Raw genomic sequence first — 13019 nt, forward strand, 5'->3', positions numbered from 1 at the left:
AAATACACATTTCCCAAAAAGTTTGGTAGCAATCAAAGAACTACCACCTTGTTATTTAGATCACAGCTATCTATGGAGCCATCTTTGACTTTAAGTGCCTTTCACAGGCGCTGAGACTTCTAATAAACTTTCAGAAACAAAACCTCATCAACTTCTGCCATCTTGAAAGAGTTAAAAGAAAACAACTCCTGTTTTCTGTTGTCTGTCAAGGAAATGCCTGGGGAAATAGATGAGTTGTATAATGTGCCTTGAAGGTCAACAAACTTGGGCTTTGGCAGCTTGACAAGAGTTCAGAATCCTAAAATCCCTGACCAAAAATAACCTCCCTGGGCCTTGCACAGTTCTGATATTGGCACAGGCAGAAAGAGCCCCCAGCTGCAGCTGTTTGGGGAGTATAGTTAAAGAGGGCCAAGCTTTCATAAATTCCTGGTTGTCCTGAGGATTGCAGTTCAGAGCTCTAATACCAATCCCATTAATTTTTTTGTTGTTTGTTTGCTTTTTAACATTTATTTTAATCCAATCATTTTTTCTCTTTTTTATTTTTTAAATTATGAAAACATTTACAGGAGACTTGGAAAATACAAAACAAAGTTACATATATTAATAGTTCTATATGTTATAACTTCTTAAAGTAGTTGAATTAAGATGTCTTAATTGGAATTTTAATATAAAACTCTCAAAAATTGATAGCATGAATATACAGACAAGTAAAAGGATATAGTAGACCTGAAAAGTACCATGCATGAGCCAATTCAACATAATTAAGATTTATACAATTTTTCATACAATAGTAGGATACAAATTCTATTCAAGTTCCCATAGACTATAAACTCAGAGACACTGGAACATAATTCAAGAGAGAAGGACATAAAACAAGTTGCAAAAATTTCATAGTCTAAAGGTATTGACATCATACACCATTCATTTATATATAAATGTGTATATTTATGCTAGCAAGAGTACTACATGGAACCTGATTTTGCTTTTTGATAAATTAGTTTTACACAGATGTAAACATCTCCTCTAGTAAGGTCAATAGTCTTTCTTATTAAATAAAACTAAGTTGTTCCTTATATCTAATCTGAAAAAAAAATTATTTTTCCCTTTAAGTCAGTATTTTTTGGAGTTCTGAACTATCAGAGTAAGAAAAAAAAATGCAGAGGTAGCCATGACTGCGTGAACATACTGAGAAAGAAATTCAGAGCATAATGCTAGTGTTTTAAAAACAAAGAACCTGTAGAAATCATGATGTTGTTCCCATGGTGCAGTCAGAGGATGCTAGTGTCACCAGTACTGGGGCCCAGACAGCACCCTTAGTACAATTAATCTGAGCAAACTAGTTTCCAGCCACTTGAGGAAAGGAGTTGTTTTATCACAGTAAACCCATATCTTAGTATTTCCTCTTTCATTCTAGGTGAACCTTCAGTATTTCACAGTAATATTTTTAGCTGATTTGTCTGTACTACTGAAGACAAACTAGATAAAATCGATGCATAGTTATACAAATAAATGTAAACAGGAATAGTTGCTTGTAACGTTGTTCCTGTATTCTTTAGGTAGAATGAAAGATATGAACATGTTTCTTTGGGTCAGATGCCTAACCTTTCTGACATTTTTTGGAGTGTGGAATACATTTGTTTAATAATCAGTCTCAAGTAAAAATTTAGAATATTCAACCATATTTGTTGATTTCATAACCCAGAGTTTGCAAGCTAGTTTAAGTGATATATGTTCAAGAGAAAGTAACTTAACACGTTATGAATCTTTAAGTTAATGATTCCAGTGGCTGGAAGAATAAGCAGTGCATTGTTTTTCAGGCAAGGAAAGCTGTTTTGAGCGTATAGTGTCCAGATTTGGCACTAACATAACTTATGTTGTGATTGGAGATGGCCGAGATGAGGAGCATGCCGCTAACCAGGTAACTTCACTCTGAACTTTATCTTGTTTATCTTCCAGGAAAAGAAAGTTGCTTTGAACGAATAATGCAAAGGTTTGGCAGAAAAGTAGTATATGTTGTAATTGGGGATGGTGTAGAAGAAGAACAGGCAGCAAAAAAGGTAACCTGTTTCAAACAATGTTGGTGTGATACTTCTAAATGCAAGCTTTTTTGTTTGCATTCCTGTAGTTTGGCCCAATGGCAGCTTGACAAATGATTTAAATTTATAGATGCAAAATAGTAAGAGCATGAGAAGGTCAATACTTACATTCAAATAAACCATTTGGAGTCTAGCATTTTTTTTTTTTTTTTTGCCTGAAACTTCACAGGAAATATAGGAACATTTAGTTATATTTATCTGTGTGTGTGTGTGTGTGTGTGTGTGTGTGTGTGTAATACACACAGATATAAGAAAGATGGGGCAAAAATAACCATTTTGAACATATGAAATTCAACAAGTTTAAAGATACTTAATGAGCTCCATAGAAAACCATGTGAGTGGCTCAGTTCTTACCCTTTTCCCATCCAGCCTCTGTGCCATATGTGCTGTGAGTGCCGAGTATCAATTGTGCCCCATGATGATAAATGCTGATGATAGCTTTAATAGCTGAAGAAAAAACTGTTGCCAGAGAATTTAATAAATGCTGTTGGAATGGGATATAATATTCAAATCCTTTGGTGCCAACTTACTGTAGAGACTTAAAGGCAATGTACCTTTCATATACATCTTCTAGAAGAGTGTTACCTTTCTGGTAAATCCTTGGTACTTTTGTGAAGCCAAGCAGCTGGCTTTGAATATATTCAGAAGATCTCATAGACCCTAGGTATTTAAATCAGCCTTTTCATCTGGCCCACATTTCTAGAGAAATCAAGGAAGTTAAAAAACCTTAAATGGTTGGTCCAGCATCAAGAGGGGAATGATATCATTGGCTTGGCCCCAGATACCAGACTGTAAGTTAACACAACATTGAGATCTACTGCTTTCTTCACTGATTGATAGCGAAATGTCATCTAGAAAGGATTAAAGTGATGTAATTTATAAAACAGAGCAAAATGATGAATTAATATTGTTAAACAATGACATATCAGCGTATATTGTTTTCCATAGGAAAAAATATTATCCTTATTCTCCTGAAGAGATTTCATAGCATCATCTTAAAAAACCTTAACTAAACACTTGCATGTGCTTGAGTGTTTATCTGATTTCTCTCCCCATGCCACCATCACCTCCGCCCCTCCCCCGAAAACCTAATATAAACAGTGTCCTAGAAAAGTTTATAGTGATATTAGAAAGTTAAAAGAAATGATTTATGATTGTAATCAATTCAAATCAAGCAAAATGGAGAAAAAAGAAAGAACTTCCACTTTAGAAGGTTTGGTGACACTCTGGAAACCATACTTGAAATACTCCATGATTTCCCATAACATTAAGAGAGTTGCTTTAGTCTCAGCCTCCCACAGAGTCCCTCCCCTCCTCGGTCCTAATTAGCGGTGTCAATGACCCAAGACAGCACACTGGCCCCACGGACATTCTCTATGAGGTCAGGGATGCAGCCTCAAGAAATAGAATTTCCCAGCCAACAACCGCTTGAAATCCTTTGGGTCACACACAGTTGAAATATCCTCTGGAGTTTGTCAGTGCCCTGAGTCCCTGTTGTTTTAATTTTTCATATTAACGCCGTAATTACACCTAACAAAGAACAGCCAATGCAGCCACCATGGCAAGCATTTTACATATCTTTTAACCTATGTGAAATTCACGCATATCTAGGTCAGGGCTGATAAAATTCACTTTTCCAAAATAGTTTATAGCCTTTGAAAATTAAAACTTATAAAGTCTACCCCACTTACACATAGCATGAAAACTAGATTTGGTATACCAGTTGTTGCACCTTCAGCTTTAAACCTACAACTTCAGGGGAAAACGGCATGACTCCAATGGATGAGAACCTTTAGAATGCTATTTCCAAATGGTTGTGTATGTCGGTACAGTTTTGGTGATGGTGAAGGCTTATAATTCTGTTTTGAAATACAGGTGGCTGGTTTCTCTAGTATCCAGAATGCATGCTTTTCTTGGGATGTAGCTGTAATCGCATGTGCAAAAATATAAAGTACTATTTTGTTACTACAAATAGATCTGAGCTGAATTTTTTTAAAAAATTACTTCTAGGTGAATTTCATGCTTTAATTTGACCCAAAAGTATAGGGTTGTTGTTGTTTTTTTTGTAAATGTAAGAAGAATTTCAAAGTTTACAACTGAACTCCCCTATAGAAACATGTGGTATGACCCATATTTGTCATTTTAAATTTTGTGGGAGCTGCATTAAAAAAAAAAGTTAAAAAAAAACAGAATTAATTCTGCTGCTGCTGCTAAATCGCTTCAGTCGTGTCTGACTCTGTGTGACCCTATGGATCATACCCCACCAGGCTCCTCTGTCCATGGGCTTCTCCAGGTGAGAATACTGGGGTGGGTTCTCGTGCCCTCCTCCAGTGGATCTTCCCAATGCAGGAATCGAACCCATGTCTCTTATGTCTCCTGCATTGGCAGGTGGGTTCTTTACCACTAGCACCCCCTGGGAAGCCCACTAGAATTAATTCTGGTAATATACTTTAATATACCCATATACTCAAAATATTATTGTCTAAATACCTAATAAGTATAAAAGCTATTCATGTGATATTTACATTTTTTAAAAGTTCTAAGGCTTTGAAGTTCAGTATGTATTTTGAACTGGACTTGCCACCTTTCAAATATTCACTCAATAGCCACATTGGACTAATGGCTACCATATTGGACAGTAAAAACTATATAACAATAGTGATTATTGTTTTAATTACTACTTTTTATAATAAAGTGTCTTTACCATGTTATATGTATACTACATATATTTCTGTTATACACATGAATATATATTCTATAAGATGTCATCAGCCTGAAGTTATAAATTAAGTTTTGGCTTTGTTCGTTGCTGTAGTGCAGTATTCCTTTTTTTCATTAAATCATCCATGATGAAGTACTTTTAGATATTTTTTTCTTAATTGCAATCCTTTATGTAATTTTAATACCACACATATATCGTATACTGGGTTTCCCTGGTGGCTCAGACAGTAAAGCATCTGCCTGCAGTGCAGGAGACCTGGGTTTGATCCCTGGGTTGGGAAGATCCCCTGGAGAAGGAAATGGCAGAGCCCACTCCAGTACTCTTGCCTGGAAAATTTCATGGACTGAGGAGCCTGGTGGGCTACAGTCCATGGGGTCACAAACAGTCAGACACGGCTGAGTGACTTCACTTTCACTTTTCATACTGTATACTGGTATACCTTTGGAGAGCCACAAACCATTGTAATATTTAAGAATGTTTTCCCCACAAGAACTCATCTTTGTCCCCTTCGGGGAGTGATATCTCCCACCTTGAACGTGTGCTTTCCCTCCGTCCTATACCAAGGAAATGAATCAGGCCAACTCTGCTGACTTAAGTTATTATTTGTTCCAGACAAGTAAGAAACTTGATCATGCCCACAATTTTTTCGTATCTTACACAGTCCAGTTTCAAGTTATTTCTTATGTAGGAAGGAATTCACCCTCTTCCTCTCAAAGAGACAATAAGCCTTGGATTTAGGAACCTTATCATTTTTTCACTTTATTTCTAACTGAGAGATAGACCTTAAGGAGTGACGTAGGTAAAATTTGTTCTCCAGCCACACAGAAGTTCAGCTTGCATTTCTGGATGCTGATATTAGTAATGGTACTTTCCAAAATGAATATTCATTTGATTAAGAAGCCTCATTACTTTCTTTTATTGTCATTAAAATTCAGTTCAGATCTATTTCTCTAGTATTTTGACAGTACCACATCGATGCTACCAAGCCTTCAAATATGATCATTCCTCCTTTCAACTCCCTCCCTTGAACTTGGGTGAACTGCCCATCCTTGTGTGGACCGCTGCTTCACTGAGATAACAGTTATGATCTCTCTCCATCCCTCCCCCTTCTCTCTCCCATCCCGCCTTCTTTTAACCACACAGCACAATATGCCCTTTTGGAGGATATCAAGTCACTCAGACCTCTTGGCTCTACATCAAGCACTGGAATTAGAGTATTTGTAACTGTTCTCTAGCTGGAGATCCGTTTTTGTTTTGTTTTCTTTTTTTTTTAATTTCAAGTACACTGAATTTTTATGTGTGATTCAATGCCTCTGGCTTTACACATATAAATTGTCTTAAAGGATGAAATCATATTTGGAATGAGAATTCCAGAATGAAGAATTCAGATTGCTGAATGGAATTAAACTTTAGTGCTACAGAAAGGAAGCTCTATGGTCTTATATTTACAACACTTTAATGGTTTAAAAACAAAAATTCTGTGGAGGTTGCTGGTACCCACCGAAGGAGTCCTAACTGGAATTAACTTTAGCAAAGAACTCACCCTGGCAAAGCACCAACACAGGCTCCGTCTGACAAGGTTCAACAACATTCCTCAAAATGGGAGATCTTCTTAGCCCTGAGGTTTGAATCTGACTTTAACCTACCTAGCCCAGAAAATCTGAATTGGAATGCACTCAGACTGTGTAAGGACAATCCTATTTAGACCTGTAATTTGTGTAAATTATTGATGAAAATAATTTACTGTGACTTTATTAGCAGCTGACTTTGAAAGTGGATGCAATTTTTCCTTCATTTGTTGGGGAGGGTTTTGGGAGGGGGAAGGGGAATCTAATCATGTCTGGTTTTTTAAGTTTGGCAAACAGAATGTTCATACTGATGTGTTGTGCCTTAAAGACAAGACAGCGTTTGTGTGTTACAATGTAACTTTGGTTAAAATCTCTGTAGATAATGAAAAACAAAAACCTTTGTGATCGTTTTTTCAGATGACCAAATTTAAAATTCAAGCTATCAGAGCTGAATAATGCCTCAGCAAGAAACTGAGCATTTGTTGCAATAAGAAAATCATAATAATAATAAAGGAAAGCTTGTGTTTTATTTGGGCTCTTAATAATTCCAATAATTGTATGAGGCAACTATTTATGCATTCAACCAGAAGCAGAAGGTTTGGGAAAGACTGTGGGACCTTTACTTAGAAAGTGAAATGTATGTTGAAGCCTCGAGTACCCTTTCTACAGTTTTACTGAAGAAAACTAAAAGCCATATTCATGATGACCTGTACAATTTGGAGTTTGACTTTTTGATACGTATAAGTTGTGTAGAAGAAGATATTCAGATGAAAATCATAGGCAAATATCACCCAAACTTTCTTAGACTATGCATGAACATGGCTTAAAATTCACATTGGGTGAATGAACAGGGCTTAAAATAAAGCTAAGTGCATTTATTCCCAATGCCATTGCATAAATGAAATATCACCAGTAGTGGAAGGCAAATTCCCCAGACAGTTTCTAAGGAGAGAAGAGAATCAATAAAAATTTTTCCTAGCCTATCATCATAAAATAAATTTACAAATGAGCCGAATCTTGGCAGCATAACTAAAATTAAACAGTGGAACGGTATCTGGTTCTCTGTCTTAACACATCCATCCAGTTTCTGTCCATTACAGACCTGTATATCTTAGTTTCTGCCTGTACCATTACTGCACAATGGATTTCATTCATTGCAAGGAGAGCCTGTCATCGTCGTGTTTGCATGTTTTTTTTTTTTCCTTCTTCTTCTTGGTGTGTAACCCATGTTAGGAACGCGATACAGGTTCTCCTGTCATTTTGTATGACCTGATTTCCCTTGTGGAAATTTAAGACGTCAACAGAGTGTTTTAATGGTGTCTACACTGGCAGTTCTGTGTTTAAAGTGTCACAATGTGGAACCTGCCATCCAGCTACTAGCCTGAGCTCCTAACCAGAAGCTGGTCCTTGATAATTCATCATCTGAGGCTTCCATGGCTCCCAAAAGATTGGTGCTTTGTACATTGATCACAACATTCACTATGGAAGTGTGATTTTGTTTTTCAAGCTATAAACCTGTATTTTTTTATTGTACGCTAAGGTCTTGTTTGTATCAGGCAAAAAGAGACTGAAATCATGTTCTGCAGATATTAATTAACATTGTGGTTTCATCACATATACCCCTTAATCTTTAAATTCTGTAACTTATGGCTACTTCTGCAACCAAGTACTGTTGCAGACAGATTAAGGGCAAATACATAATAAATCTTACATTTCTATTGACCTTTAGCTTGAAAATGGTAGTTTAAAAAATTAAGAGCTGCATTGATTATCAATACATAATTCTATTTTGTGCATTAAAACCTTAAATGTTTATTACTGTGAACAAATCAAAATTATCTTTACTATATAGCCAGGTTCTTTAATAGAATTTTGGCATTATATCAAAAGCTTTCACTCTTTTTCATATTGAACAAGCAAGACTTCTTACATTGCTAACCCTGCAGGTACAGAAAGGAACATTGCTCTACAGGGCAAAGAGAAGGGTCGCTGACTGCATCAGCAGTGCTGTTTCTTACAAACCTCTTCTCTGATAATGATATGTCCAGAAGAGACTGCCAACCTAAAACCTAAATGCTGGGTTGTTGGACAACTACTCGGCTGACCCCGCCATGGTGCAGGCCAGTGAGCCTACATCAGAGTTTGTTTTGTAATTTTGAGCATGCTCAAACTAGAATGTTTCTCTCCCCCACTTAGGAACTCAGGAGCCTCTTCCTTTCTTACCTGAAAAACATAAAATCAACCAACCAACAAACAAAAAACACCACCTATGGCAGTTTCCACATTCTGTTGACATTTAGAAGATTGTGCCTTATTATAAACCAATTTGAAAAATGTTCTGTCTCAGACATGGGTTTTTGGTTCCTACATGTACAAACTTGGGCTATCACCAAGATAGGTAACCACCTCGTGTTGCACCTGAAAAGTAGTAAAACAGGTGGCCTGACTGTAGTAATGTCATAGACGAGATTAAGTTACTATGCCCTGCAAAGATTTGTAAATCAAATTCAGAGGCAAAAAGAATATTTTAGTATCATGCAGTTTGCACATGAACAGTAGATATAACACTCTAAAAATGTTTTCTTCTTTAGTCTCTGGTGAACTGATTCAAAATAGTGTCAACAGCATGCTGCAGTATGGAGGTTTTGGGTTTTTTTTTTAATGCACATTTGTTTATGATAAGCCTACATTCTCAGTGAATATGGCATTTAGTATTTCTTTTAAAAACAAATAAGCGTCTTGAGCCAAAGTTGCATTTTGACTCCCAACTATGATAGCATATGGAAATCTAACAAAGAAGAGGGTTTCTGTTATGTATTAGTAAAATATAGATTATTGGGGCCTACATAATTTAAAGAAATGTAAATTAATATTAAAAGCTTGTAAAAATATGTACATCTTTACTTTTTCTCAATAAATACCTTTGGAAATGTTTTCATTTTCTTCACATCCATGTTGTTGAGTTTCTGTTGTGTGTATTTAGCTCAACTCTAAATAATCTGAAATTCATATTTAGGTTCCTTGCTGTGTTCTTACCCTCCCTTGTTTGTGCCTAAATTTCAGTTTGCAGCTAAAGCAAGCTGAGATGCAACACAGTGAAACGTCACTAATAAGACTGGTATTCTAAGAGATATGAGCACAGTTTTTTGCACACACATAGTTGTGCGTGTGTGCTCAGTCACTAATCATGTCTGACTCTTTGTGACCCCATGGACAGTAACCCGCAGGCTCCTCTGTCCATGAGATTTCCCAGGCAAGAACACTGGAGTGGGCTGCCATTTCCTTCTCCAGGGACTTTTCCCAACCCAGGGATCAAACACACATCTCCTGCATTGGCAGGCAGATTCGTTACCACTGAGTCATCTGGAAAGCCCCATATGCTTGCTTCAGTCGTATCTGACTCTGTGCGACCCTATGGCTGCAGCCTGTTAGGCTCCTCTGGCCATGGGATTCTCCTGGCATGGGAATCCTGGAGTGCATTCCCGTGCCCTCCTCCAGGGGATCTTCCTGACTCAGGGATAGAACCAGCATCTCTTATGTCTAACCTGCATTGGCAGGCGGGTTCCTTACCACTAGCTGCCACCTGGGAAGCCCCAAGCCCCGTGTAGGTAGTTACATCAAAGTGCATGATGTAATCACACTTCGCTGGTGATTAAAATAATACCATTTAGAATATTTAAAGCAAGCTCCCTTCAGATGAATATGGCGTATGAATTATAAGTATCTTCAAAGAGTGATAAAGGAGTGTTTTTTCCCCTGAAACAGATATAACAGCTCTTTTATTATCTTGTGTAAAGTATTGACTTATTTGCAAATCTGTTATTCAAATGCAAACAAAAGGGAAATTTGAGACCAATTTCATTCACAACTTTTAAAAACATCAACCTCCAAATTGCTGAGTAAGTCCTCATGTCTAAAATTGCGTCTGCTCATCCAACACTTTTGTCATGCCCCTGCTTTACTATTAAATAATACTTAGTCCTTACATTTACAATTATCCAACATGAAATATATCTTACATATATTTTATTTAAACTTGTATTGGATGATTCACCCATCAGAATGTATGTTCTATGAAGGTAGGGATTTGTTTTGTCCTGTTCACTGCTATATGTCCCGTATCTAAGAATGTGTCTTTCATATATTAGTTATTCAAAAAGCCTTTGTTGAATGCATGCATAAACCATAGGAAAATATGACCATTGTTGGAAATTAAAAGAAATTTAAAATGGTAGAGCTAGATTTCAAAAAAAAAAAAAAAACAGTTAAGAGCCTGATATTGGGCAACACTGAGGACAGAAGGAGAAGGGGACGACAGAGGATGAGATGATTGGATGACATCATGAACTCAATGAACATGACTCTGACCAAACTCCAGGAGACAGTGAAGGACAGGGAAGCCTGGCGTGCTGCAGTCCATGGGGTTACAAAGAGTCAGACACGACCTAGCGACTGAACAACAAAGTATGTATGGGACCAATGTGAATTTTTACAACTTAGCTGGATTGTTTACTGACTGAATATTGATAATTCATGAAAATAAAGAACAAGCATGGCCATAAGCAAAGGTATATTTGGAAAAAAAGTTAAACATGAGGAAAAAGTAAGTCCATAGTTAATCAGTAATTGTTTCTTCTTCCTTTTACTCTTTTATTTAAAAAAATGAAACATCAATAGGTTTAGTTGATTTAAATTACTTAAAGCCACAAAATATTACATAAAAATCAGATCTATTTGCAAACTCTATAGTTTATGAGTCTGAATCCTAGAAACAAAAAGGAAAGTGTACGATTTCCCTCAGGTAACAAAAGATAGCTGTTGTTTAACATCTGCTGGTTGTTTTTTGTGTTTTTTTTTAAATCAATTATTGGAGGTAGTGACCCCATATATTCTCATTCAATGGTCACTTCTCAAATCCCTCTCAAATCTGACTCAGCCAAGGTCAATCCTTAAGATGAACTGTGACCAAGAAAGATGCTTGCACAGAGCAAGAATGGTTCCAAGCTCTGACTTTAAATGCCTGACCCTCATCCAGAGAACCTTCCAGGATTGTGTTAGCAGAGTTTGAAAAATGTGAAGACAGAATATGCTAATAAGTCCGTGACAAACCAGATATATACAAGCCAGAAAATCATGTTCCCTCCACATGAAACACTTTTTGATTGGGGCTTGTACGGACACTGTCCCTGCAGCTAAAGGGCAGTATATTCTACTTTGTCATCATAAAGTCTTAGGTTTTTGTACCCAGTGCCTACAGTCAATCTAGTTCTCTATGGAGCCTTCTGGGAAATACACTGAATTGAATGAGAGCATGTGTTGGAGAAGATGGCAGAGCCACCAAGTCAGTCTCCACAGAACCACAGCTGGTAGGGCTCACCATGAACTCATCACTCTCTGACCCTCAGTTCAGTGGAAGAGACTGTGAAACAGTGTGAAAGGCACGAGGATGGGTAAGCACATGGTACGTGACCAATAACTTGCAGACTCATCTGACTAGCCCACAAAGGGAGGATTCCTGGACAAAATGATTCTCAAGCTGGAACTCCGTGGGCAAAATGGAGAAGGTCAGGGAAAGGGGGATAGGAAGCATCCAGAAAAAGTGGAAAATCTATATGAGAGGGTAGATAAGAGAGAGAAAAGCAGAATGATGAAGTCAGAGGACTGCAAGTAATTCTTATTTCTGGAGCATGGACTAAAGATAGCAAACAGTAAGAAATGAAACTGGAAAATAAACAAGGGTCAGATGATGAGGGTCAGATTTTGATCAGTTTTTATTTTATCCTGAGATCAGTAGGTATTTAGTGAATGTTTTATATGCAAAGGGTTTATGTGTCAGGATTTACTCCTGATAACAGTTTCTCTGGCCACTCCTTAGAGATAAGGGATCTAAAATGATCCTGGAGATTTATTGATGGATTGCTGAATTAGGTTGAGATATAAACATGCTAAGAAAAATAAAGATTTAGTAATTGTTGCTGCTTCTCAGGTAAATCCAGCCTGCCATTTCCAATTTGGGAAGTTTGGTAGAGGCAGAGCAGTTCACAGAAGATCAGAAACACAAGGAAAAGCTCCTGGTAGCTGTTTTTACCAGAGAAGGCAATGGCACCCCACTCCAGTACTCTTGCCTGGAAAATCCCATGGACAGAGGAGCCTGGTGGGCTGCAGTCCATGGGGTCGCTAAGAGTCAGAAACGACTGAGCGACTTCACTTTCACTTTTCACTTTCATGCATTGGAGAAGGAAATGGCAACCCACTCCAGTGTTCTTGCTTGGAGAATCCCAGGGATGGGGAGCCTGGTGGGCTGCCGTCTATGGGGTCGCAGAGTCGGACATGACTGAATCAACTTAGCAGCAGCAGCAGCAGCTGTTTTTATTGCTGTTGGTGGCACTTGTTATTGAAGGAGGGTACTGAGTCTAGTGTTTGAAGGTGTTCATTTGGAAGAATTGTTCAGTGTGAAGCTAAATTTGTAGCAACTCCCTGGGTGTTCATTAAACACCTTTCTGCATCATAACTGAGTTACTATGAAAACAGTCCAAAAATCTAAATAATTTCATCTGATCATACCAGTTAGTCATTTAAGAAGCATTTAGCATTTGTGAAACCTTAAGACAATATGAGTGAAAGCTGGGAAAT

The 13019-nt window shown here is 37.4% G+C and overlaps 1 protein-coding gene across 15 annotated transcripts in view; it reads left to right on the top strand.

Annotated features, from left to right (window-relative positions):
* Positions 1-9335, top strand: part of EYA4 (EYA transcriptional coactivator and phosphatase 4) — a 363823-nt gene extending 354488 nt beyond the window's left edge. For 7 of the 15 annotated variants that reach the window (XM_069598448.1, XM_069598456.1, XM_069598461.1 and 4 more), the window contains one exon: positions 1957-4283. In XM_069598448.1, coding sequence (XP_069454549.1) covers positions 1957-2153 — 197 coding nt within the window. In that variant the 3' untranslated portion in view covers positions 2154-4283. Of the gene's footprint in view, positions 1-1817; positions 1919-1956; positions 4284-5961 lie in introns of those variants that run through there. The other 8 variants (XM_069598451.1, XM_069598463.1, XM_069598450.1 and 5 more) reach the window with 2 other exon arrangements.
* The last annotated feature ends 3684 nt before the right edge of the window (positions 9336-13019 follow it).

This window comes from Ovis canadensis, chromosome 8 (genome assembly GCF_042477335.2).
Source record: "Ovis canadensis isolate MfBH-ARS-UI-01 breed Bighorn chromosome 8, ARS-UI_OviCan_v2, whole genome shotgun sequence".
Lineage (NCBI taxonomy): Eukaryota > Metazoa > Chordata > Mammalia > Artiodactyla > Bovidae > Ovis > Ovis canadensis.